General features: G+C 44.2%; 1 protein-coding gene across 1 annotated transcript in view; it reads right to left on the reverse strand.

Moving 5' to 3' along the window:
* Nucleotides 1-23263, reverse strand: part of DOCK11 (dedicator of cytokinesis 11) — a 123966-nt gene that overhangs the window by 42988 nt on the left and 57715 nt on the right. The window contains exons 19-33 of the mRNA XM_056858946.1: nt 22329-22421; nt 21517-21640; nt 20196-20317; nt 19109-19195; nt 16595-16684; nt 15670-15788; nt 13993-14062; nt 13779-13904; nt 12434-12505; nt 11182-11328; nt 10397-10480; nt 10163-10268; nt 7498-7676; nt 4351-4467; nt 1228-1303 (exon numbers count right to left, since the gene is read on the reverse strand). Coding sequence (XP_056714924.1) covers nt 1228-1303; nt 4351-4467; nt 7498-7676; nt 10163-10268; nt 10397-10480; nt 11182-11328; nt 12434-12505; nt 13779-13904; nt 13993-14062; nt 15670-15788; nt 16595-16684; nt 19109-19195; nt 20196-20317; nt 21517-21640; nt 22329-22421 — 1612 coding nt within the window. The remainder of the gene's footprint in view (nt 1-1227; nt 1304-4350; nt 4468-7497; nt 7677-10162; nt 10269-10396; nt 10481-11181; nt 11329-12433; nt 12506-13778; nt 13905-13992; nt 14063-15669; nt 15789-16594; nt 16685-19108; nt 19196-20195; nt 20318-21516; nt 21641-22328; nt 22422-23263) is intronic.

Here is a 23263-nt window from a genome sequence, read left to right on the forward strand (position 1 = left end):
ACCCTCTGATTAGTTGTTGATAGAAAATGTTTCAATGATCAGCTTAATAATTTTTTCGCTTTAAAAAGACCCCTATTTCACTTTTAAACAGCTTTTTAAAGTTTTGAAATACCAGCGAGTTTTGCTGGCAGCTCTAGGTCGGGTCAATCAGGAAGTGTTCCGGAAGTTGATTTCACCGTGGACCTTCTACCGCCTCTTCTCGATGGTTGTTCCTTTCAGGAACTATTTCTATGTTACTCGAGTGCGACGTGTATCCGGTCCTACGAGTTGCTTCCTGTTGTTGTAAGCCAGATGATAGAGAGGGTGATATAGAGGGTCTTCCAGATTAAGGAGTTCCTTGCTGCAAACGTGGCTGGAGGACCCCTTTTTTTTCCTTTTCTTCTTCCACCGGAAGAAAGAAGTTCACCCTCCCCTTCCCTCAAAAGTACTTCTCATTGGTGGAAATTTTAGTCCATCTTATAGGCGTCTTTCTAGCTCTTTGTTTTAGTTTAAGCTGATCAACTTGATAAGGCTCCTGCCTCTAATCCTGATGGATTTTATAGGTCAAACTTATCCAGTTCGATTAAGGGAGGGACAAGGATGCTGGGAATGTCTTCATCTACCCCCCAGTTATTCAGTAACTTCAGTAAAAGACGAAGGGTTCTTGCGTACTCACTTGAGCGTCTAGAGGTGAGGTTCTTATCTTAAAGTAGTCCTTATGGTGGTTGTAAGGTGGTGGAGGGTAGAGTCTTATGCCGAAGTTGCGTTTTGGCGATTTCTTCCCTAGGTGCCCTCGCAGGACCGGCGTCCAAAACTCCGAGGGACTTAAAGAAGCTCCCTCAGAGTATTTGGGAGGTCAAACTGCTTTTGCGGGCTGCAGGGAGTTCCTGCTATCCGACCCACTTGCAAGGATCGGGTTGGGATGCATATAGCATCCCAGGATTAACGCAAACTTGGATTTCTCCCAGGACAGCCTGGGGAAACGTGGCACTCACCCCAGCGGCACCACTGGAAGTCCTGATTGGGAATGTGAGGCAGAGAGAGATTAAGCAACTGACCACCACCTGGTGAGTTCACTGAGGAAATATATGGGGTGGAATTTGAGATCCAAATCTAACTGTCACTCCATCAGTCTGGTCCCCCTTCCCAATCTGAGAAATATCCTATCGGGGAGGTGGGGGGGGAAGCAAAAATTATATCTAAACCAACTAGAAAAGAGTGGTTCAATCCTAATGCCGGTTTGCTTACGTGTTTCTTTATCAACAATGAGGCTTGACCTATTGGAAGGTGGTGTAAAATTACACATAAAGTCATCTCTGGATGTCTGCAAGGAAGGGAAAAGACAGAAGGTTTCAGAAAGCAGATGATCTGCCTTGTGCTCAAATGCAAAAGCGGAAGAGGTAGTTGTGAATGTCCTGCATTGTGCAGGGGGTTGGACTAGATGACCCTGGTGGTCCCTTCCAACTCCATAATTCTACGATTCTAAGGTAAAACAGAAATTTGACTCATTAGCTAATTCAAAATGATCAATTAGCCATTACAGCTAAATGGAATCTCCAAGTTCAAAGGAGGTAAACCTCTGAATGTTTACCGTATTTTTCGCACTATAAGACGCACTTTTTTCCTCCTCAAAAGTGAGGGGAAATGTCAGTGCGTCTTATGGTGCGAATGCAGTGCCGGCCGCCCCGGGAGCCGGCTGGGACGACGCCAGCTGCAGCTGGAAGGCCCCTCCCAGCCACCCAGCACAGGGCAGAGAAGTTTAACCTCCCCCCCCCCCCGGTCCCGAGGTTCAGCTGCTGGGCAGATCCTCGGAACGGGAAGCGCAGGGGGGGGTGTGTCTTTAAACTGCTCTGTGCTGCCTGCCCAAGCAGCGCAGAGCAGTTTAACCTCCCCTGCTTCCTGGTCCGAGGCTCAGCTGAGCCTCGGGACTGGGAAGCGGGGTGTGTGTGTGTGCGGAGGAGCAGTTTAAAGACCCACCGCCCCTCCTGATCGGGCTTGCCTGACTGGTCCCGATCGGGCTTGCAGCCTGGAAAGGGAGACTGGAGACTTCCCCCAAGCCCCGCTGTGTGCACGCTCTGATCTCTCAGCGCGTGCACACAGTGGGGCTTTGAAGGCTTCAGCCTCCCTTTCCAGGCTGCAAGCCTGACTGGTCCCAATCCGGCTTGCAGTCTGGAAAGGGAGGCTGGAGCCTTCCCCCAAGCCCTGCTGTGCGCAAGCTCTGATCTCTCAGAGCATGCACACAGTGGGGCTTTGAAGGCTTCAGTCTCCCTTTCCAGGCTACAAGCCGGATTGGGACCAGTCAGGCTTGCAGCCTGGAAAGGGAGGCTGGAGCCTTCCCCCAAGCCCCGCTGTGCGCACGCTCTGATCTCTCAGCGCGTGCACACAGTGGGGCTTTGAAGGCTTCAGCCTCCCTTTCCACGCTGCAAGCCTGACTGGTCCCAATCGGGCTTACAGCCTGGAAAGGGAGGCTGGAGCCTTCCTCCTAGCCCTGCTGTGTGCACGCTCCACAGAGCAGGACTAGGAAACTGGAAGTGGAGTGCAGTAATCCCTCCACCCAGCCCTGGCCATAATAACCTCTCAGCTGTTGGTCAGGAAGCGCGGTGTGTGTGTGTGTGGACGTTAAACTGCTCTGCGCTGCCTGGGCAGGCAGCGCAGAGCAGTTTAAACCACCACCGCCCCCCTTCCCGGGAGTCCCGGGAAGGGGGGCAATGGGGAAAGAGAAGGAAAAAGGAGGAAAAAGAAGATAAATATATTTTCTTAAAGACGCAGCGGGTCTTTAAAAAATATATTTTTTTTCTTCTTTTTCCTCCTTTAAAAACTAGGTGCGTCTTATGGTCAGGTGCGTCTTATAGAGCGAAAAATACGGTACTTATTTATTTTATCAATCTTATAACCAGCTCTACCCCAGCGACCTGTGGGGATGGGTAACCAGTGTGGGGTAAGGCTGATTTCCTGCATGGGGGTTTCTGGAAGCATCTTGGAAACAGACTGTGTATTAGTTGGACCACTGGTTCTTGACCCCCCACCCCCAAACTATCAGCGTGCATACTTTCCCCGCGACCGGGGATGATAATAAAGTGAAAAGTTTGACAAGCTGTTCCAAGAATAGCAAAACTGTTTAACTCAAGAGCTTCAGTCAAATCTCTTGCCCTTTAACATGTAAACTAGAAGGACTTTCAAGAGGAGATAGGAAGAGATTGCTGGAAGGAAAATTAGGAAGCTGGGAATTACTTTAGATAGGACAGAGGCAACGAGGAATGCTTGAATCTGCACCCTTGAGGAGCCTAAGATCTGGGGGTGCAGCCACGGCTATAGCCAACACCCCAATTCTGAGATCTGCAGAGCCTCTCTGCCCTTGTGGCACTAGCAAGGAGAAACTCAACCCCACTTGAGTTGTGCAATGGGAGACCAGGAAGGACAAAGAATATGAAGTCTCCTGCACAGAGGTGAGCTGTCTGTGCAGAGTTGGTTATAACTCTGTGGGTTGGTTCACACATGCAGTTTATCTCTTGATTAACCACATAATGAAGTGGTGGACTGCAAGCATGAAAGAGCCGTTGCAGATCAAATACCTCCAGATTGTACTGTCTCTCCTCAAAAGCAAGGTATTTTAAAATACCTTCAGCTTCCAGCTATCAAGAGCTGAATAATCCCAAGCAATGGCTAAGGCAAACATACTGGCACAACTGATGCTGCTCTGGATATTATGCATTTAGCATTCCCCCCCCTTTCCTTTTAAAAATGTAAGAGCCCATCAATTAATAATATTTCCAGCATACAAATCAGACAATATTCTAGTTAGTGCAGTGGTCCTTCAAGCTTTTTGCACTGAATCAATTTCCATGTTGCCTTCTGTGATGAGGAAACACTGCACATTTGCCATGGAACAGAGGCAATGACATTCAAGGCCAGGTTAGGTGGTTGATCCATAAGAAAAGACTTGGTCAACTGTTACAAGGGCCGGATATGACATCAATGTCACTTGGTCGGGCTGGGCCATGCCTTGTCAGCCCAGATTGTGTGTGTGTGTGTGGGGGGGGTGGCTGCCTTGGCTGCCTCGTGGGCCGGATAAGAGCTCTCAGGGGGCCGGATTTGGTCCTCGGGCCTTATGTTTGACACCCCTGTGCTAGACATACCCTACATGCGACATACCATTGTTGGGGAAGATCGGTAATGGTGAACCCATTATCTTTCAGGGGAAATCTTCACCATTCCTGATCTTCTCTTTAAGGGATATTTGATCAACTTCCAAGGAAACACCAAGGCTCCCTGGTACCCAGTTTGAAAATGAGGCAAACTGTTTATAAATCAAGCTAAAAATACACTTTGCCATTTCTGGGAAAGATTCAAAGTATCTCCAGGGTTGCTCACAGAGCTTGACATGCCAGTGCAACAGTACAGAGTGTCCCGGCCAGCCAGGCGTTGGATATTCTCCAAAAGCAGTCCGACCAGAGGCAAATACAGCTGGGCTATTTTGGCCTGTTGGTTCTGCAAGAGAGAATTGGGGAGAAGTGAGGATTTCAAAAACAAATGATCACAGGCCTGAGCCCAGAAAGTCCTCTTACAAATGAAATGAACTGGAACAGCACATGCTCATTTTCTTGTGTAACTCTTGTTTACTACCATGGGGTTCGCATGCAGGACCATTTCCAAGTGGATTGTACCACATCAAAAGTCTGAGCTGGATACAGACAAATTCACTACTTGCTCTTTTCAGGGCTTCAGAGTGTACCATAATTATCCAGTTGCAATTATTATTTGTAATATTTTCACCGAACCCATCATCCATGGAGGTCAGGCACCGTGTATGGTTCTCCCTTTCTTAGTTTTTCCTCATAACCACCCTATGAGGTAGGCTAGGCTGAGAGGCACTGACTGGGCCAAGGTCATCCAAGTAAATTTGTGGCTGAGACTTGGAATTTCTCTCTGAGTCCAACCCAACACTCTACACTGTAACATTTATATCTATCTGCCATCCCAGAAGGATTTGGGTGGTTCACATGAGACTGGCCCTTTTTATCCTCACAATAACCTTGCGCAGTAGGACCAGTGGAGACAGCGTCGTTTGACCAACAGTCACCTTGTAAACATTACTGACCACAGACTAAATGACATGGCAGGACAGGAACCCTCTGAAGAGTATAAAATCCCCACACATGGCCACTTTCAGCTGGGCACCAGAAGTATCTGTAGAGCTTCTCTGATCCTAAGACCCCTTTGGCTGAACCAGCATTTGGCATGTCTGTTACATAAACTGCAAGTCTGAAATCACGTATGTGTATTTGTGTATGTGCAGAATTTGCAGTGCCTTCTCTTTTGGGAAAAATTATTTATTTTACTGATTTATTTTTTATTTATTTTGCTAAAATAAATAAAAGGCCAGGCTTAGGGCAGATGAATTATGCAAAGAATAGATGCCAGTTTGCATAACAGAGTAAAGAAGACCTGAACAACCCTAAAGGAGAATTAGGAAGGCCCATATAGCTGGACACTTTTGCAGAACCTCTAATACATTAAAATATTTTCCTCCTGCTTTTCTCCTCATCAATGGGTCTCAAAGTGGCCAACACGCTGCAGGCCCCACTCAAGCTCAGTGAAGGATCCACACTTGAATAGAGACCAAATTTCTTGCCATGGCTGCCTACTGAACAGTGTCCTTATGCCACATGTTGCAAACCACTTTTGGAAGAAGAAGAAGAGTTGGTTTTTATATGCCGACTTTCTCTACCTTTTAGGAGAATCCAACCGGATTCTAATCACCTTCCCTTCCCCTCCCCACAACAGATACCTTGTGAGGTAGGTAGGGCTGAGAGAGTTCTGAGAGAACTGTGACTGGCCCAAGGTCACCCAGCAGGCTTCATGTGGAGGAGCGGGGAATCAAACCCAGTTCTCCAGATTAGAGTCCTCCGCTCCTAACCACTACACCACGCTGCCTGGAACTGCCCTGGCTTCAAAGTCTGTTTGGACTCTGGTTTTAGTGGCTGGCAAGTACTGCTGTTTTGAATCCAAAACTCTTGCAGCATGCAGGAATATGACTGCACAGTTCTCTGGGTATGTCTGTATATTTTCAAGAACACCACCACCTCTGCTTTTAAAAGAAAATTAATAATAACAAACTCTAAAAAGGGTCCTACACAGATGCCAAATGGAGTACGTGCAGAAATACAGAAGGCCTGCAGTTCTCACGGAAAGCCTGGACCCAGTGATTAGACTTTGGACTGTTGCCAATTCTGGCAGCAGCGCGTTTTTAAACTGTAATCATAATACATATGGAAAATAAGGGGGGGGAACTAAAAACTTAAACAGATGAGACACAGATCAAGCAAGCAAACTGCAGACTTGTGCAGCCTCATTTTGCCTCAGGCCCACATGGTGTGGGGGACGGAACAAAAGAGATCAAAATCAGCTCCTAGTTCTGCTATGAGCATGCTAAAGAAAAAAAGCCAGGTCCTTTAAAAAAACACTTTTGCCACACTTTAAAATGCAAATAAAGTGGGCAGAGAAACTGAATGAAGGATGAAGGCTTAAACCCCCTCTACCTCCTGTGCAAGACCCCAAAGCAAATTGAGGCTACATGAGCCTGCAATGTCCATTTTATAGACAGAGGGAGGTGTGTGATCTCCATCAAGCCTATTTCTGCCCTAAGGCCAACAGCAACTGGCCAGCCACATGACGTCTCCTAATTCTGCCTCGCTCATTAAAATTTCCCTTGAAGAAGAAGAGTTGGTTTTTATACGCCGACTTTCTCTACCACTTATGGAAGAATCAAACCGGCTTACAATCAATCACCTTCTCTTCCCCTCCCCAAAACAGACACTCTGTGAGGTAGGTGGGGCTGAGAGAACTCTAATAGAGCTGTGACTAGCCCAAGGTCACCCAGCTGGCTTCTCGTGTAGGAGTGGGGAAACCAACCTGGTTCACCAGATTAGCATCTGCCGCTCATGTGGAGGAGTGGGGAATCAAACCTGGTTCTCCAGATCAGAGTCCACCACTCCAAACCACCGCTCTTAACCACTACACCACGCTGGCTCAGGGTGCTTTGCACCCAGATTCTGAGAGGCGTGGTTCAAATGCCATCGTGGAATATTTACAATGTACACCAAGGGTCTGCAACCTGTGGCTCTGGAGCCAAGTGTGGCTTATTACAGACCCAAAGATGACTTTTTAAAAAACAAAACAAAATCTTTAACTGAAGGTGTATTGGAGGGTTGGTGAGACACTGAAAAACCAGGATGTGAAGGGAATAGCGGGCAAAGCTTTTTGCAGCTAAATGGTGTAGGATGTGTGTGTATGGGGGCGGGGCGGGCAGAGGGAATCTCTGTAAAGGTCTCCATCATAGTTTTCCCCAGCCCTAATTAAACAACTGGAACAGGGATACAGCAACAGAAGACCTTTGTCAGTTGACTGTTTTTTCTTTTTTTTTTATAGCACAGAAAGGAGGTTATGCACTAATTTGCTGTGATGTGGCTTTTGTAGCAAACAGCAAATTGTATTCAGTGTTACTCAAAATTACTATACCTTATGCTGGTATCTGTTGTCGAACGTATGCTTTATTAAAAGGCTCTTTAGAATGCTGATAGCCATGTATCTAATGTCGTAATTGTCCTGCAGGGCAACAGACGTCTCTCTCAGGAGCAAACCCACTAAAAAGTGGTGACGGCAATACTCATCGGACAAGCTGTACTCAAGATTTACATCTGCCATGAAAGGGAGAACACAGATAATTTTTAACATCTATAGCTACAAGGGATTTGGCGGCAGTGGTGATGAAGCCACTAGCAGTGATTGGTTGAGCTGGTGTGACATCACAGAAGGCAAAGCAGAAGGGGGCTCTGACTGTCATTGGCTGAGCTGCTGGCATTTCAATAAGCAGCAAGGCAGACAGAAGGGCCAAGAAAAGGAGGGTCAGAAAAAAAGAAAGGGAGAGGCAGGGGCTTATGATGTAGCAAGTCAAGTGAAGCAAGGGAGACTAAGAAAGGAAAGGATGAAAGGCAGAGACAATGACCCACAAAACAAGAGGTGAAGCCCAAAGGGAAGAGTCTAAGGGGGGAATGAAAACTGGGAGAATGCAAATCTAGGTGGGTGGGCTGACAAATGTTTGGTGCCCATTCACGAGGAAGCTTGTGCAAAGGAGATGAGGGCAACAGTGTTTTTGTTTTGTCTTATCTGCCTTACAAGAGTGCTGGAACTTGAATGGAACCGGAGACATAACATTAACAGAACGGTAATTATATTGTTTTTCATGGCTTGAGATACCTAATTGTTGGGGCAGCTCACTTGAGCTGTCATTCAACCAATTTCCTCTTCCTATTTTCTAAGCTCCAAATCAACAGTACATTCTACCATGCTACTATCCCCACGTCTAATCCACCACTATGGCTGAAGAATACTTTTAACAATAAGATCCCCCAAAGTACCTCTGAGCAGTCTGAAAGTTTACATAAACTTTTTTAAAACAACAAAAAGCAAATGTTGGCCCCGTAAAAGATAATTCTGTTGCCAGTTCTGAGTTTCTCCCTTTATATGAACAAAGGAATCTATATATTCCTTTGTATGAACAGGGACCTACAGAAACTTCTTCAACAGTCTGAAATGTTGCCAACTCTGGAAGAACATTAATGGAAAGCAAAGATCTGTACACGCCCCGTCTGTTGCTCTAGGCGTTCAAATGCTCTCTGTGTGATTAAACAACAGCAGAAAACAGCTGCTAGTTAGTTGGCTTAACAAGCAAACCTGCCGAACTGTTAGCTGAATGTTTACTGAGCACAAACACAGACTGATTTGAAGCTAGTAAGTTTAGAAAGCATCTCTGCACGAGGGTCACTGGAAATTTACTTTGCACATAAAGCTGATTTCACATTGCTGCTGATTTGGGGCCGAAGTGCTCCGGCAACAGTTTTTCCAGACATACCTACAGAAGTGAACCATTCCACAGCCTTGTAAAAGAAATCTAATTAATGTGCAAAAGGAAAACAAAAAAAGGAACAAATAAAAAAGTGTGTGCAGATACAGTCAGAAAAGTTAATATGGTACATGCCCCATGCAACAGTCCTCAGATATAGTACGATGCAGAGGTGAGCTATTGACTCTCTTAAATGGTATTTTGGGCTACAGGATGGGATGAGCAGATGTGGCATTGGTTCAGTGGCAAGGATGTCCCTCGTGCTACATTCTCATGCCACTCAGAGATGCATACACAAACATCTGTACTGGATCAACCTGCACTTCCTCCACAAATGCTACAGAGAATGCCTTTGCCAAGGGTTATCCCTCTTTGTCCCAGAGGATTGCTTATGAGAACACACCATTACTATTCAAGGGACTATCAATATGACAGGCCATGAGCATCACTGAACCACTCATGCCTCAGTAATGGCCTTTGCATGAAGGCGGGCACAGGTTCAATCCCTGGCATCTCTGCAGTTAAAGGCTGCATGATTTAGGAAAGACTTTCCTCCGCCTGACACCCTGTAAAACTGCTGCCAAAGTAGACAGCAATGAGCTATATGGACCAGTGGTTTGGCTTGGCATATGGCAACATCGTGTTAATCTAAGTTCACTCTTGTTATTTCTGCCCCTTCCATGATGGCTGATCTGCTCTGACAATCCAATGGCCACAGATGTGTCATAAGAGCCACTAGCTTAGCTGCTGGACAATGCTGGCCGGGGAACAGTCTGGTTTTTTGGGAGGGGGGCTTCCAAGACCTTAGAATGTGACTCCCAAGACGGGTGGACCTATGAAATATTGAATCCCCAATCAGTGGGCTTTTCAGTGACACCTCTGTGCATGGATTAGCTCAGCTATCCTTGAATCATTCCACAAATAAAGAGAGGTAATGCTCTGGATTTAAGCCAGTGGTGGCAAATGCTATTTTTGCAGTTGTGAAGGTGTGCAATGGAATGTACACATCCCTACCTATTTAACAAATTATTGTTCCCTTCTTTTTAAAATCAGGCAGATTAGAAAGGGGGGGAAGAGTATTCACAAGCTTAAAAAAGTTAATACTGAGGTTGGGCTCATTCATTATATTGTACCTTTAATATCAAGTTGTGGTCATACTGTGCTTCTTTTTAAATTATTGTGAGCTAGGAAACTGACATAATGAACACACCAAGTAGCAAGATAAAATAAGTCAATAATAAAAAAATGTCAGTCTCTGATGCTATTGTTCTGGTCACCTACCTCTCTGAAGTTTTGGTCTGGCAAAGGTCATTGGCAAATTTAACGGTATGTAGTGCTCATGATTACAGATCGTTTGCAGAAATTCAAACTTGTATTCCACCAGAAGCTGAATTTACAGGAGGAAAAACACACACACACTTAAGAGCATTGAACATGCTTACTATAAAGCTCAGACTGGTGACAGGAATAATCACCCTGCCTCCACAATGAAGTCTCTTAAATCCAGATTATTACCTTTGGATCTTTGGGACTGAATCCAGCCATGTAGTCATTAATCAAGTTGAAGATAAAACCTCGGTCCATGAATGTCAAGCATCGCTTGAGAAGCAAGAGATGGGGAACGATGGAATTAATCATTACAAAATGAATACTCCCCTCCCATACACATTACTCCACAGAAAAACAGTACTCAGTCTAATGGTAGCACTCTGGTGTAAATCCCAAGCATTTGGGGATTTCTATTTTCTAAAGCAAAGGCACTGAAGCTGGAGTCTTCCAGAAGAAACACGGTCAAGTGTAGAGTGGTCTCTTCTGTCTGATTCCTGATGTAAGGATACTGGTTGTATTTTTTGGTTAGTGAAGAAAAGCATTTGTCACATGCTTAAAAGCTCTCTGTTACATTACTTCACCATTGTTGTAAGTAGTTAAAAAGTTCTTGCGATCAATGTATTGTGGGCACGACAGAACAAGTCTTGGATTCCACACCCTTTCCCTGAAGATTGTACTTAATGGCCAATTAAATTCCATCCTGATTGTGAATGCAATTGTTCAGAAGAACATTTGCAGCTATGCTGGCCTCCTACCTAGAACGGCCACGCCAGCCCCAGCCCAGCCTGCACAATCAATGGGGGGAAGGAGAAGGGGGACAACTATTAAAAAACGAATAAGTATAATAACAACAACGAAAACAAATACAGTTTAGTTGAAAATTAACGAGGGAGAATACTGTCCACCCCCCTCCCCCACTCTTTAAAAAATGTACTGGGGAAAAGGAGGCAAAAGAAGAGGAAACCACCAACCTTCAGGAAGTTGGCCAAGCTGAAATTAACATTTCGTGACTCCTCTGGGATTTCACTGTAGCGAATGTTCACGTGTGGAATGATAGCGAGGAGCAGCGAATGCAAGACATGGTTGTAAGATTCGGGAAACCGCTGAGGCCTGGGGAGCTGAAGTAGGCAGGTGTGAACTCCAGCACAGGCTCTTTTCATTCACAGAAGGACCCTTGCTAATTCTGAATGGCAGGTCTGCTCTATGGCTCTAACAGCTTAACAGCTGCTGGCAAACCCCCCAAACAAGAGGAAACCCTCTGCTTCAGGGGAAAATGTTTAGCCTAATACGGTGACCACCATTTTCTCACATGCGATCGTAACTGCCAAAGCCTTCTTTACTAGATCATCAATGCCACAGATGATTAATTTTGTTTATAATATTCAGTCATTCAAATTTTATTTTTATTTCGGTTTTTGAAACCATTTTGGGTTTTTTTATGCTCATTTAGTGGTTTGTAAGCAATTTATTTATTGAAATCATTTCTACCCTGGCGTTATGTCCTCATACTCAAGGTAGTGAATAAGGCAGCAATCAGGTTGCCAAGTCACAAATTACAATAGTCCAGTTAATAAAATTAAAACAGATTACAAATTAAAAAGCACTCAAGATTTGAAACACACAAGAATTAAAAACACAGAAAAGTGAAACCTTCCTGCCTGGGAATTAAGATGCAGGGAGAAGGCCCCCCCCCCCATCAATCGAGAAAGCTCATGTGGTGGGTACGTAAGACAGGGCCTTTTCACTGTCAGCCCCGCAATTATGGAACCACCTCCCCAGGGAGGTGTGGCTAGCTCCTTCACTTTCAATCTTTAGCAGGCAGCTGCAGACAGTTCTATTTAAGACTGCATTTGATTAAGTTACTAGCAGTCTTAAACTGTGGTTTTAAATTTTGGGTCTAATATATGTTATGTACTCAATCTATATTATAAGATGCCTTGGCTCTGTAAGGAAGAAAGGTGGCTAATAACTATTTACATAAATAAAACCAATCAATCAAAACAAATAAAACAGATACAGCACAAACTGCTGAAAATGTAAACTGCTCTATCATATTCCTTGACCATTTTGGAACTGTACAACAAATATGAGGAAAAAACCTGCAAAAAGAACAAATTCTGGCTGATATTAATGTTGGGAGGCAAGTTTTCTCAGGGGAGGGATTCATCGCACTGAAATCTCTGAGCAGCTGGGCCAATCTTGAGCTGGCTTCCCTGCCCTTACCTTAATCTTGTTCTCATCCAGGAGGTACAAAGCCATCGACTTCGCCAGAGCTTCAAAGAAAAACCACGAATACTGGAATGAACAAGTGGGAATAGAATTATGTGCACCAGCAAGAGAAAATCTCTATTGCTCCCATTTTACATATGGGGAACTTGAGCCTGGGAGATTAGTCAAGGCCAGATGATCAGTTCCAAGTTGAGCTGTGAACCCAGGTGTCTCAGATCCATGCTCAACATCCTGGATTAAACTAGCCTTAGACACAACACCAAGGGGAGAGGGTAAAGCTCAAGTGACACATTCCAGGGAGCCATGACCCACCTCTCCCTGGCAACGTGAGCATGAACAATGACAGGATATCATTATGGTTGCAATTCCCTTTCCTACCTGCCACCCCACTCCACTGGGCAGGAGGCAGAGAAATGCTAGTGTGCGGATATCACATTATTTTTTAACTGTGCATTATTGGGGCAATGAGAGTCAGTGCCATCCATGAGCTTCTCAAGAGAATCCACAAAGAAAGGTTATCTTAACAGGAGTGACACTCTGCATCTTTATATTGCAAAGGACCCTTCCAAAATGTTTTCTGGCCATGTGGGGGGGGGGCGCAAAGCTGATCCTGGCTTTCCCCTGCTCAAGACGTCCTCCACTCCCATTTAATGCAGCACCCTCCTGCAGAACAATCAACCCAGTCTCTGCTCTTTCTTCTATCATTTATTGGAAATTGTCCAGTACAAAGACAACACTCATCTTGTTATTACAACTGGACACTGGCATGTTCAATGCTCTCCCTTCCCCCTGCTATTCTGACGCAGAGTCATCCAGGCATAACACTAATTAAATCAAGTTAATCTAATTCTGATTGTAACATTATGAGATAGAATTAAGTGGAGGGTTAGGCGGGGAAAGAAGAACACACCCAACGGAGTTTCTAAGGGGAAACTAGTGGTTACAGGCATGGAATTTAAAGATCACCCTTGTTCACCAGAACCGTCTGTCCTCCTTATAAGGCCAACGTGGAAGACTACTCACAGGGAAGAAAGAGATGGCAGGAAAAGGGGAGGACGAACCCTTTCCCTACACTGAATTCTACTATGGAAATATTTTGATCGTTCATAATGACTTTCGATCCCACTCAGGCTCTAAAACCAGAAGTGATACTGATGCCAGTGGGATGCAGACACTTGCAAGAGGAGAACTGGTGAGATGGGGAACAGTTGAGCACCCGTAAGCTCTATCTTTGTATTCTCACTGTACAAGAGTTTTCAGGCTCACAGTTGCCCTGACTCGACATATTCAGAAAGGGGGATTCTATCCCTCCTTATACATCCTTCCTCTCTCGCCTCACCTTTAGCAACTTATTGATAGCTAAGAAATCCGCTGATTGCTTGAGAATTGTTGCCATTGCCACAGCCAAGATTTCATGCGTCATCTTAGCCTGTGCTGTGCCAGGTTTTTCAGGCCGGAAGCAGTACTGCAAAGAACAAGAGAGATAACCTCTGTCACTGTTGGTGAATCTCCAGTTATGGGGGTGACAGAATAGAAAAATTTGCACCTCCCACCTTTATGAAAGATCGCAAGTAGTGGTCGAGGCCTTCCTCGTGGCATCGGGAGACAACGTGGAGGAGAACCCTGCAAAATAACCACATTTTGTTCATGGTACAGAGCAGCAAGGAAGGGCTTTCGCTCCATACCTTCCCTGCCCCCACCCCGCAAAAAAATCAGAATCCAAAGGTTTTCTTTTCTGTCTGAAACCAAATTTACTTTATTATTTGCTCAAAATTTTATACAGCCTGCTTCTTAATTCAAGGCAGTGAAGGTAATAACTTTCAAACCAATACAACAAGCAGCCAAAATACCAAATAATCCCGAGTGGAAAAACAAGAAACAGCAACTATTTACAGCCAGGAAATCCCTATGAAGAAGTGAGCTGTGACTCAAGAAAACTCATACCCTGCCAGAAATTTTGTTAGTCTTTAAGTTGTTACTGGAGTCTTCCTCTTTTCTACTGCTAAAGCCAGACTAACACGGCTACCCACCGTGATCAAACCCCTATGTTATCACAACCTGTGAAAAGGCCTTGATAAATAAAATGGCAGTTTTTACCACTGCCTAAAGTTAGGGATGCTTCCAATTCCATTCCCTATAAGAGTTTTCTCTAAAACATGCCATTCCAGTATAAATTGTCCCTGTTGCAGAATAGAAGTGCATGTATACTCCTGTTGCACATTTTTTAATTTGCATGTCCCAGATTTTTGGACAACGAAGTGTGCTTTCGATGTATACATATTATTAAGAAAGTACAATCCAAGTACAGATTGCAACACACACTGAACAGGTAATAAAAGGCGTGCAGCATATGCATCCACAGAAAAAAACTTCAGAGACTCGCAGCGGGTCACCAGATGTGGAATGAACACAGCAAAACTACACAACGTGTACAGAACACCCAACCCTACCTAAAATATATCAGTGAAGATGCCTGGAAACATTCCTGGGGAGGGCACTCCACAAGCGGGATGCTCCAGCAAAAGAGGCTCTGTCCCTGATAAAAACCCAAAGAGGAACCCAGATCAAGGCCTTCCTTTCTAAGTGATCTATATTCAATGCCTTTAATGGAGCCAGCGTGGTGTAGGGGTTAAGAATGGTGGTTTGGAGCGGTGGAGTCTGATCTGGTGAACTGGATTTGTTTCCCCACTCCTACACACGAAGCCAGCTGGGTGACCTTGGGCAAGTCATGCTCTCTCAGCCTCATCTACCTCACAGGGTGTCTGTTAGGAAGGGAAGGTGATTGTAAGGGGTAGGGAAGGTGATTGTAAGCCGGTTTGATTCTGCCTTGAGTGGGAGAGAAAGTCGGCATATAAAAACCAACTCTTCTTCTTCTTTTCTTAATTCAACTGATTGTTTCCTTCCATTTTCTATATGGGGGTACTGAAAAAAACCGTAATCCGCTAACCAGTTTAGGCCTATAAAAGTCCACTTGCCAGTGACAACCAAGAATTCTCTCCACATAAGCAGGCAGGGAAGCTTGGATAAACTTCTAAATTGTTTCAGATAATTCTTTCTTCCTCCTTCTAGGCAACCCACATGTGAGAAATGGCTAGCTTACGAATAAGCAAGGCAGAATATCTGTGGGCTAGTAGGTTTCCCCCCCAACCTTTTACATGGTTGAACTAAGCAAGAGGGGTTAATCCAGCCAGAAGGCCTTGGACGGGTTGCCTGCCCCAGCCAAAACTTACATGGTACAGTTGACAGCAATCTCCTCTTCCTGGGTCCTGTTGGTGAGGACTCTAAATAGTTGCAGAAGAATCACAGGCAGAAACTGAATCATTACCTGGATCTCCATGGCGTGCAAACACTGAAACAAACATTTGGAATGCACACACGTTTAGTCTGACATGACAGAAACAGCTGAAAGGATTTACATTTGGCACAAGGATCACCGGGACAGAAAAACAGAACTCATAAATAGTAGACAAGGTGAATCCCCCTCTCGCCCCACTTTATTTAGCATAGTTTTAAGACAGCAGAACAAAACACAAGACACAGGTTTATTCAACAAGAGATAATTACCTCCTGAATAATGGTTTGCTGAAAATATGGTTCCATTAAATGACCACAAATAGTTTTTATAACAGAGGGAAGTCACGAGATAAATGATCAACCCAGTAACAAGAATGTAAAAAAACTGGTCTGTGATTAACAAATAAATCAAACAAATGAGATTTGGATGGTTTGTAATGTGTGCATCTGGTGTTATCTACATAGTCTAATCCGAGAGCTGGATTTGGATCTGAAACAGGGGTGGTGGAGGAAAGGGGACCAGATTTCAATTCCCAGCTCCTTCATGAACTCACTGGACCATTTCCAAAGTCTTGAGCTCATAAGTACTTCTCATTCTCTTTTCCAAACCAAGGTAATATAGCTGGGGTCTGATGAAGTGTCTTCAGCTGAAATGCTCAAAAATCTGTTCATGTGAGCCACAGACTTGAGTGAGCAGTGTAATACTAGTTTGGCAATCACAGGTGAGACATGGCTCCAACTCATTCAGAATAATCGGATGTTCTCAGCCATTTGCTCCACTGATTACTAGTGCACCAACAGCTTTGCCAAACCCCTCGTGGGTTGGCTACAGAAATAGGTCTTCTGCAGGTTGCAGCTCACCTTTAAGTATTTAACAAGTTCTCCTGGGACTTCCTTGGCACCTCCCTGGATCGTCTGGCAATACTGGAAAAATTTGTGGAGATGGAGATCCTGAAAGAAACGACTAAGTTCATTTCACTGGCTTTCCCCTTGGCCAATCTATCCCCTTTGTTTTACTAAGGCTATCAATCCATCTTTGGATACAGGGGTGAATTCACATGTGCAACTTAAAACGATTTCAGCTCCTCCTCTGCTGTTGACTTGCATGTGTGAAAATGACAAATGACGTTCTAAATGCCATGTTTTTGAACTGGTTGATGGCCATGCAGGCAAAGGTGATTTACGAATGCATTGTTAAGGGGGGGATCTATTCTGTTGTAGCTTTTTATGCTTTTAGTCCCTTTATTGCTCTGACTTGCAGTCAGTGGAATGTTGTTGCTTTTATTACAAAATGTTTGTGCTGCCGCCAACAATATTAGTTTTATTTTGCTCCCTGGATCTGTAACTTTTGTAACCTGCTGGAAGTTTTTCAGACTGACAATGCAGGATAAATATATTTTAAATAAATCAGTGAAACCTTCTTGACATGTGCTTGACATATGATTTTGGTATCGGGGCCCATTCTTGCACTAGTTTAGCAGCATGGCAGCCATTGAGCACAAAAAACTTCTTGTTCCCCTTCAGTAAAGCATGCAAGTAAGGGAGTATAAGATTATGACTTTGCTAGCTAGCCTACCTTCCACCAGGGATTGCTTTAAAGGTAAAACTTCCCTGACACATAGAAGGTTAATGTGTACTTGGCACATTGTTGGTCTAAAGCAGGGTTCACCAACATGGTGCCCATGGGTTCCATGGTGCCCACTAGTACTTCCCCAGGTGCTAGTCAAGGTTTTCAGAAAGTGGGCAGGGACACTGTAAGGCATGGATTGTTATTGGATGCCCTCGTTCCAATGAACGCTTTTTCCACAGCAGTAATAGCAGCTGCAGCAGCTGGAGCATCAGAAGAACTGATTTAAAAGCATAAAAGGCCATGCTGGATTAGAGCCAACGTCCACCCAGTCTGACATCCTGTTTCCAACAATAGCTAGCCAGATGCCTCTGGGAGACTCACAGGCAGGACACAAAAGCAGCAGCCTTCCCCCAATTGGCTGTTCTCTGCCTCTGGTACTCACAGGTAGACCGAGCAGAGAGGTGCCATTTTGCCTTCATGGCTATTGATATACCTCCCCCTTCATGTATATTTATATACTTCTTTTCTTTAAAGTTATCTGATCCATTGGCTATCACCAAATTGTGGTTGTGAATCCCGTAAATAAATGATACATTTTGCTATTTGTTTCTTTTTGTCGGTCTTGAATTTATTACCAGTTTGACTGAGTGACAAAATATTATTCGTTTTTGCAACACAGGCTATTCTTAGCTGTGTCATCAATTGATACCATCCCCCCTCCACACACACACATACACTGCCAAGGAATTTCCTGTGAGGACTGAAAAACTCATCACTGAAAGATGATGATCAGGGACCTGGAGACCAAGCCCCAAGAGGAAAAGCTGAGGGAGTTGGGAATGTTTAGTCTGGAGGAGGTTGAAGGGGGACATGACTGCTCTCTTTTAAGTGTTTGAAGGGCTGTCACTTAAGAGGAGGGCAGGGAGCTGTTCCTGTTGGCAGCAGAGGATAGGACTTGCAATAATGGGTTTAAATTGTGGGTGAAAAGGTACTGGTTGGATATTAGGATAAAATCTTTTACAGTAAGAGTTGTTCAATAGTGGAATCAGCTTCCTAGGGAGGTGGTGAGCTCTCCCTCACTGGCAGTCTTTAAGCAAAGGCTGGAAAACACTTGCCAGGGATGCTCTAGGCAGGGGGTTGGACTAGATGGCCCCTTCCAGCTCTGTGATCTACGATTCTATGAGTTTTAAATTATGCACCCCTATTTAAAATGAAAACATTTGAAAAAACCTGTGAGGAAAGGGGGTATTCCAACTACCCTGGAATTTTGCTAAATTCAAAATTCAAAGTGAAACTGGTGTGAAGTTGTTCAGCTGGAATTCAATCTTGGTCTCAATAGAGGCTGGGAGTAGCAAGCTCATTTAGAAAACAATTGTCTCTCATGAAGAGGTCTTTGTTCACAATTTAACTTACTTTGTCAATTCATGGCCTGGTGGGAGTGGTTCTCACACATAGAGTGATGGGATTGTTTACTGTTCTGATTGGATCTTCTTTTCAAATGCGCTTTGCATAGCTGAGTAAAACACCTGTCCCTTGGCTTGCCTGACCTTTTTGCTTTGTAATTCCATCTCCTTGCCCTGTCCTTTCTCCCTTTTGGGCCTCTGTATCAAATCAGGATAACGCTTCATGCACCTGACAAAGTGGGCTCTGGCTCATGAAAGCTTCCGCCACAACAGTTTTAAGTCTTTAAGGTGCCACAAGATCCTTTGTTGTTCTGGCTCAGACAGACTGACACAGCTACACCACTGGAATTTATCACCAGAGTTTTCTGACTAAAGTGCAAAAGAAAGATGCGCTCCACTTACCTGTGTGTAAATTGTAGACTCCAAATGGAGCTTGATCTTGAACAGAGCTTTTGCCCCATCGACCCATTTTATGTCAACACTTGGTTGCTGTGAAGAGAGAGAAATCCACTTTTTGACCTTTAAAGCTTGAAATTAAGCATGTCATACACAAACTGAACACACAAAACTTCAGGCCATGACAATTTAAGAAGCACTCTGGTTATTCAGAGCAAGTGTCAATCTAGTCCATTATCCTGCTTGTCACAGTGACCAAAGAAAGGTCTATAAGCAAACCAAGGTGGCCACAGCCTCCTCCATTTTGTTGAACACGGGGTTCTACTTAGCCATCCTGGCTATAATTAATTGATGGACGTGCCCTCCGTGCATTTATCTAATCTCCTTCTAATACCATCTAAGCAAGTGGCCGTCACTATTGTCTAGTGGCAGTGATTTCCACAAGTTAATTATGTGTTGTATGAAGAAGGACTTCCTTTTGTCTGTCCTCTACCTACTGCCCATCAACTTTACTGGCTGATCCTGAGTTCTAGTATCTGGGGAGAGGGAGGAAGCATTCTTTTTCTTCATATCATGCATGATTCTCTAAGTTTCCACCATTTTTTCCCTTACTCTCTTCTTCCTGGACTGAAAACATTTAGAATTATTTCACTGTTGCTTCTCTAGAGGAAGAATTCTAGTATGAAGTCAACCCAAAGCCTTCATGTCCTGTGTACTACCAATTGTAATATACTGTGTGGTATCTGAGAACACCATTATTGACAGTTGGGGCAAATTATTTTTGAACTTTTTTTTTCAAACTCTGCACTTAGGAGGCCCGAACACCAAAACAATCAGACAAATAAAGCATATCAGTAAGCATCTACATTTTCATGCAAAATGCATTCTCCTTGTACAAATCAAATTTTCAGATAAAAAGATGGGAAGAATTAACAAGGGAAACAGTAAACACTTCCAAGTGTTTGTCCGCAGATAGAAGGGCCAGAAACATATTTTAAAAGAAATACTAAAATCTTCAGGGAATGAGTTATATAAATCTTGGGTATACCAATGGAAGTGTGGATTATATAACACAGGCCAATACACTTCTTACCCTTCGTCCCTCTGTGTCCCCAATGTTCAGGTAGCCAGCAGGCAGATTGGCAGAAACAGTCAAGTGTTGTTCAGATGTGATAATCCGACCATCCTTCAGTAAAGGCAGCCAGGTAAAGCCAACTGCGGAGACAGCAACACACACAGCCATTTAACCAACTTCCTTGAATCTTGGGTAAAATTCTGAGATATACATGCTTCATGATAACGCACAAGCCTTGTACTTTCCTCCAGGAAAATGAAGAAGTTCACTGACATCTACAATCATATGTCGCTACAACTGGACACACACAAATGTTCCTCTTTTAAAGACATGTCTGGAGTTTTGACTGGCATGATAGAAACAATGCAAAAAAAAAAAAAAGCTGGGCAGGCATCTCACTGGGGGGAGGAGCTGAGTCTGCTAGCAGGTGCCTGGCATTCCATTCCCTTTCCCCTAGCTCAACCTCTGAGATCCACACTGGAATTCACTTTCACTTGTACTGCTTGAATAAATGGGTGTTGATCCCAAGTGGCATTGAGAACATCAAAGAGGTTACATGAATTGCAGTGTCTCTTGGCTCACCTTGGTAACAAGGCCAAGAAAAGATCAATCCTAGGATAGCCTCTTCTGGCTTGCAGTTCCTCTACAAGGTTTAATCTAGTTGAGGTTGGGCTAATATTACAAATGTAAGAATATACCTTACTGTACTAGGCAATCAAATGGGCAGACACTGTGGATGTTGTGTGGTCAGCACTAGTTATACCTCTTCCGTTCACAAAGTCTGAAACTACCTAGGAAAGGGAAGTCTCCTGCAAGTTACATTATCAGTGGCCATCTGAATGGTAGAAAGCTAGCAGTTTATCTGCTTTTATGTGACTGATGTCACCTTATTGGTACAGGAAAGGTGTAGATCAGTGGTTCCCAACCTTTTTTTGGTCATGCCCCACCTAAGCATCTTTAAAATCCTGATGCCCCTTGTGACACTGTAACCAGCTGACTGCCGTGTACATTCTGATTTTAATTTTAAAAATGTGTATGTCACAATATATATTTATATACTGTATATGAGGCCCCTAGAACCATAAGAAATGCAAAACATTCACTGTTAATAACTCATTCTCGAATTGCCCCCCCTTAAAAATCAAATTGCCCCCCTGTGGGGGCGTGTGCCCCATGTTGGGAACCACTGGTGTAGATTAATGGTATCCACTTCTAGACTCAGCTAACATGCAACTGTTTTCCAGGGGCTGAAGTATGAATGGAAATGCCTTCCCAACACAAGCCTATCACTACCTGCTTGCGGCGCAAACGGAGGTATGAGCTCAAACTGGAAGCATACCTGTTGTCTCGACAGCATCCTGCTTTTTCGCCGTCCCCTTTGTGTTAATTTCACAGCTGATATGATAGAAGGTGAAAAGCAAATGATGCTTTTGATGGAGGTGGATTGGAAGCTCAATTTTAATCTAAAATGACATCATGACAGGTGATGGTGCATTTTTGTAATTGTAATAATGTAATAAATAGACTAACATTTCACTGTTCATTGCCAAACTAAAGTAGTTCTGATACTTTCTTGCCTCTGTCCCATTGGCATGACCACAGCAGTCTAATAAAGCTGACTCTGATGACAACCACCCAGATTTAGATCAAAAATAAAATATGCTTTGGCCCTCTTCCTTACCCCATCACCAATCTGCCAACCCCCACCCACCCATGGGAACAAATCAAAATTCTGTACTGAGCAAACTCACACTCTGCAGCTTTCATGTACTAAGCCAGTTAGCATTATTTCTCTTGTTCTGCATAATTACATTTTCACAATTAAAGATGAATAATTGTAGGTGTGAAAAAGGCAGGAAGCTGAAGCCCCACCTTTTGATAATTAGAAGCAATATGCAGCAATACAGTAATATTTTTGATAGTTCCTGGGCATTGCCTATGCACTTTACAACATATGGACTAGAAGCAAGCTTAAAAACAACAAAAACAAGAGCTCCAAAGTTCTCAGAAAGTGGAAATGAACAGCCAAAACCACATTCCTTGGTTTTTTGGTGCTTCTGTGAGATCATGGCATGCACATACACCTGGCTATGCTCTGATTTGGTTTATTTTAGTACAATGTTTTGGAGTGACCATACAACTTTTTCTTACCTCGTCATAAAACTCTGGGTTCTGATTATGATGCAACACACAAGCATAAGCATTCCATGTCAGAAGGGGTCCTCCAGGTTTACCATAGAAACACTGCAAGTAATAATGTGAATATGGAGCATTAAGATGAACCGCCCCCTTCACAAGACAGTAGAGTGGGCACAGAAAATTCTCAAGTAGGGTTGCTAGGTCCCTCCTGGCAACCAACGGGAGATGTTTGAAGGTGATTACAGGGCTGAGGCGATTGGCATCCGTGCATGACATCACTTCCAGTGCAATATGAAAGCGCCGGCATCACATGAGGGACACTCTAGCACTCCCCCCCCCCGCTCTATGGTTTCCAAAGAGTTTTGGTGAAAGTGATAGAGCGTCCCCCGTGCAATGCCTGCGCTTCCGTATCACGCTGGAAGTGACATCATGCATGGATGCTGATCGCTCCCCCCCCTTTCGGCTGGCCTGCTTCCACCCACTAAACAGCTGAGTGTCGGCGGACAGAAGTAGCCATCACCAGGAGACTGCCTGCCATTAGCAAGCACCTGGGAACCCTATTTCCAAAACCCTGAAAAGTGTGAGTGCGGGCAGGGTCTGAGCATGTGAGCCAGCAGACCTGCTATTACTTTATCAGACCCAAATTCAAGGCTCTCAAGACCATTTCATTAGATAATGAACGGTATCCCACCCACACTTCTTAAACTTGCTTTACAATAAATCTGAATGAACCCTCAGGCTCCACCATCCATTGCCATTTACAGAAAAGTTTCTTCTGCAGCCCTAGAGGGAAAAGCCTAGGGCCCCAGAGACATTGGATAATCCACAAGCCATCAGTATGAGAGGGGGCCACAGTGGGTGCCCACTTAAGGATCTATCACCCAATCAGGATCCAGCTTCTTGGTGGCCAGAAGATAGGGAGTCCTTCTCAGGTGTCAGGAGATAGG

The sequence above is a fragment of the Euleptes europaea genome, chromosome 13 (genome assembly GCF_029931775.1).
Source record: "Euleptes europaea isolate rEulEur1 chromosome 13, rEulEur1.hap1, whole genome shotgun sequence".
Lineage (NCBI taxonomy): Eukaryota > Metazoa > Chordata > Lepidosauria > Squamata > Sphaerodactylidae > Euleptes > Euleptes europaea.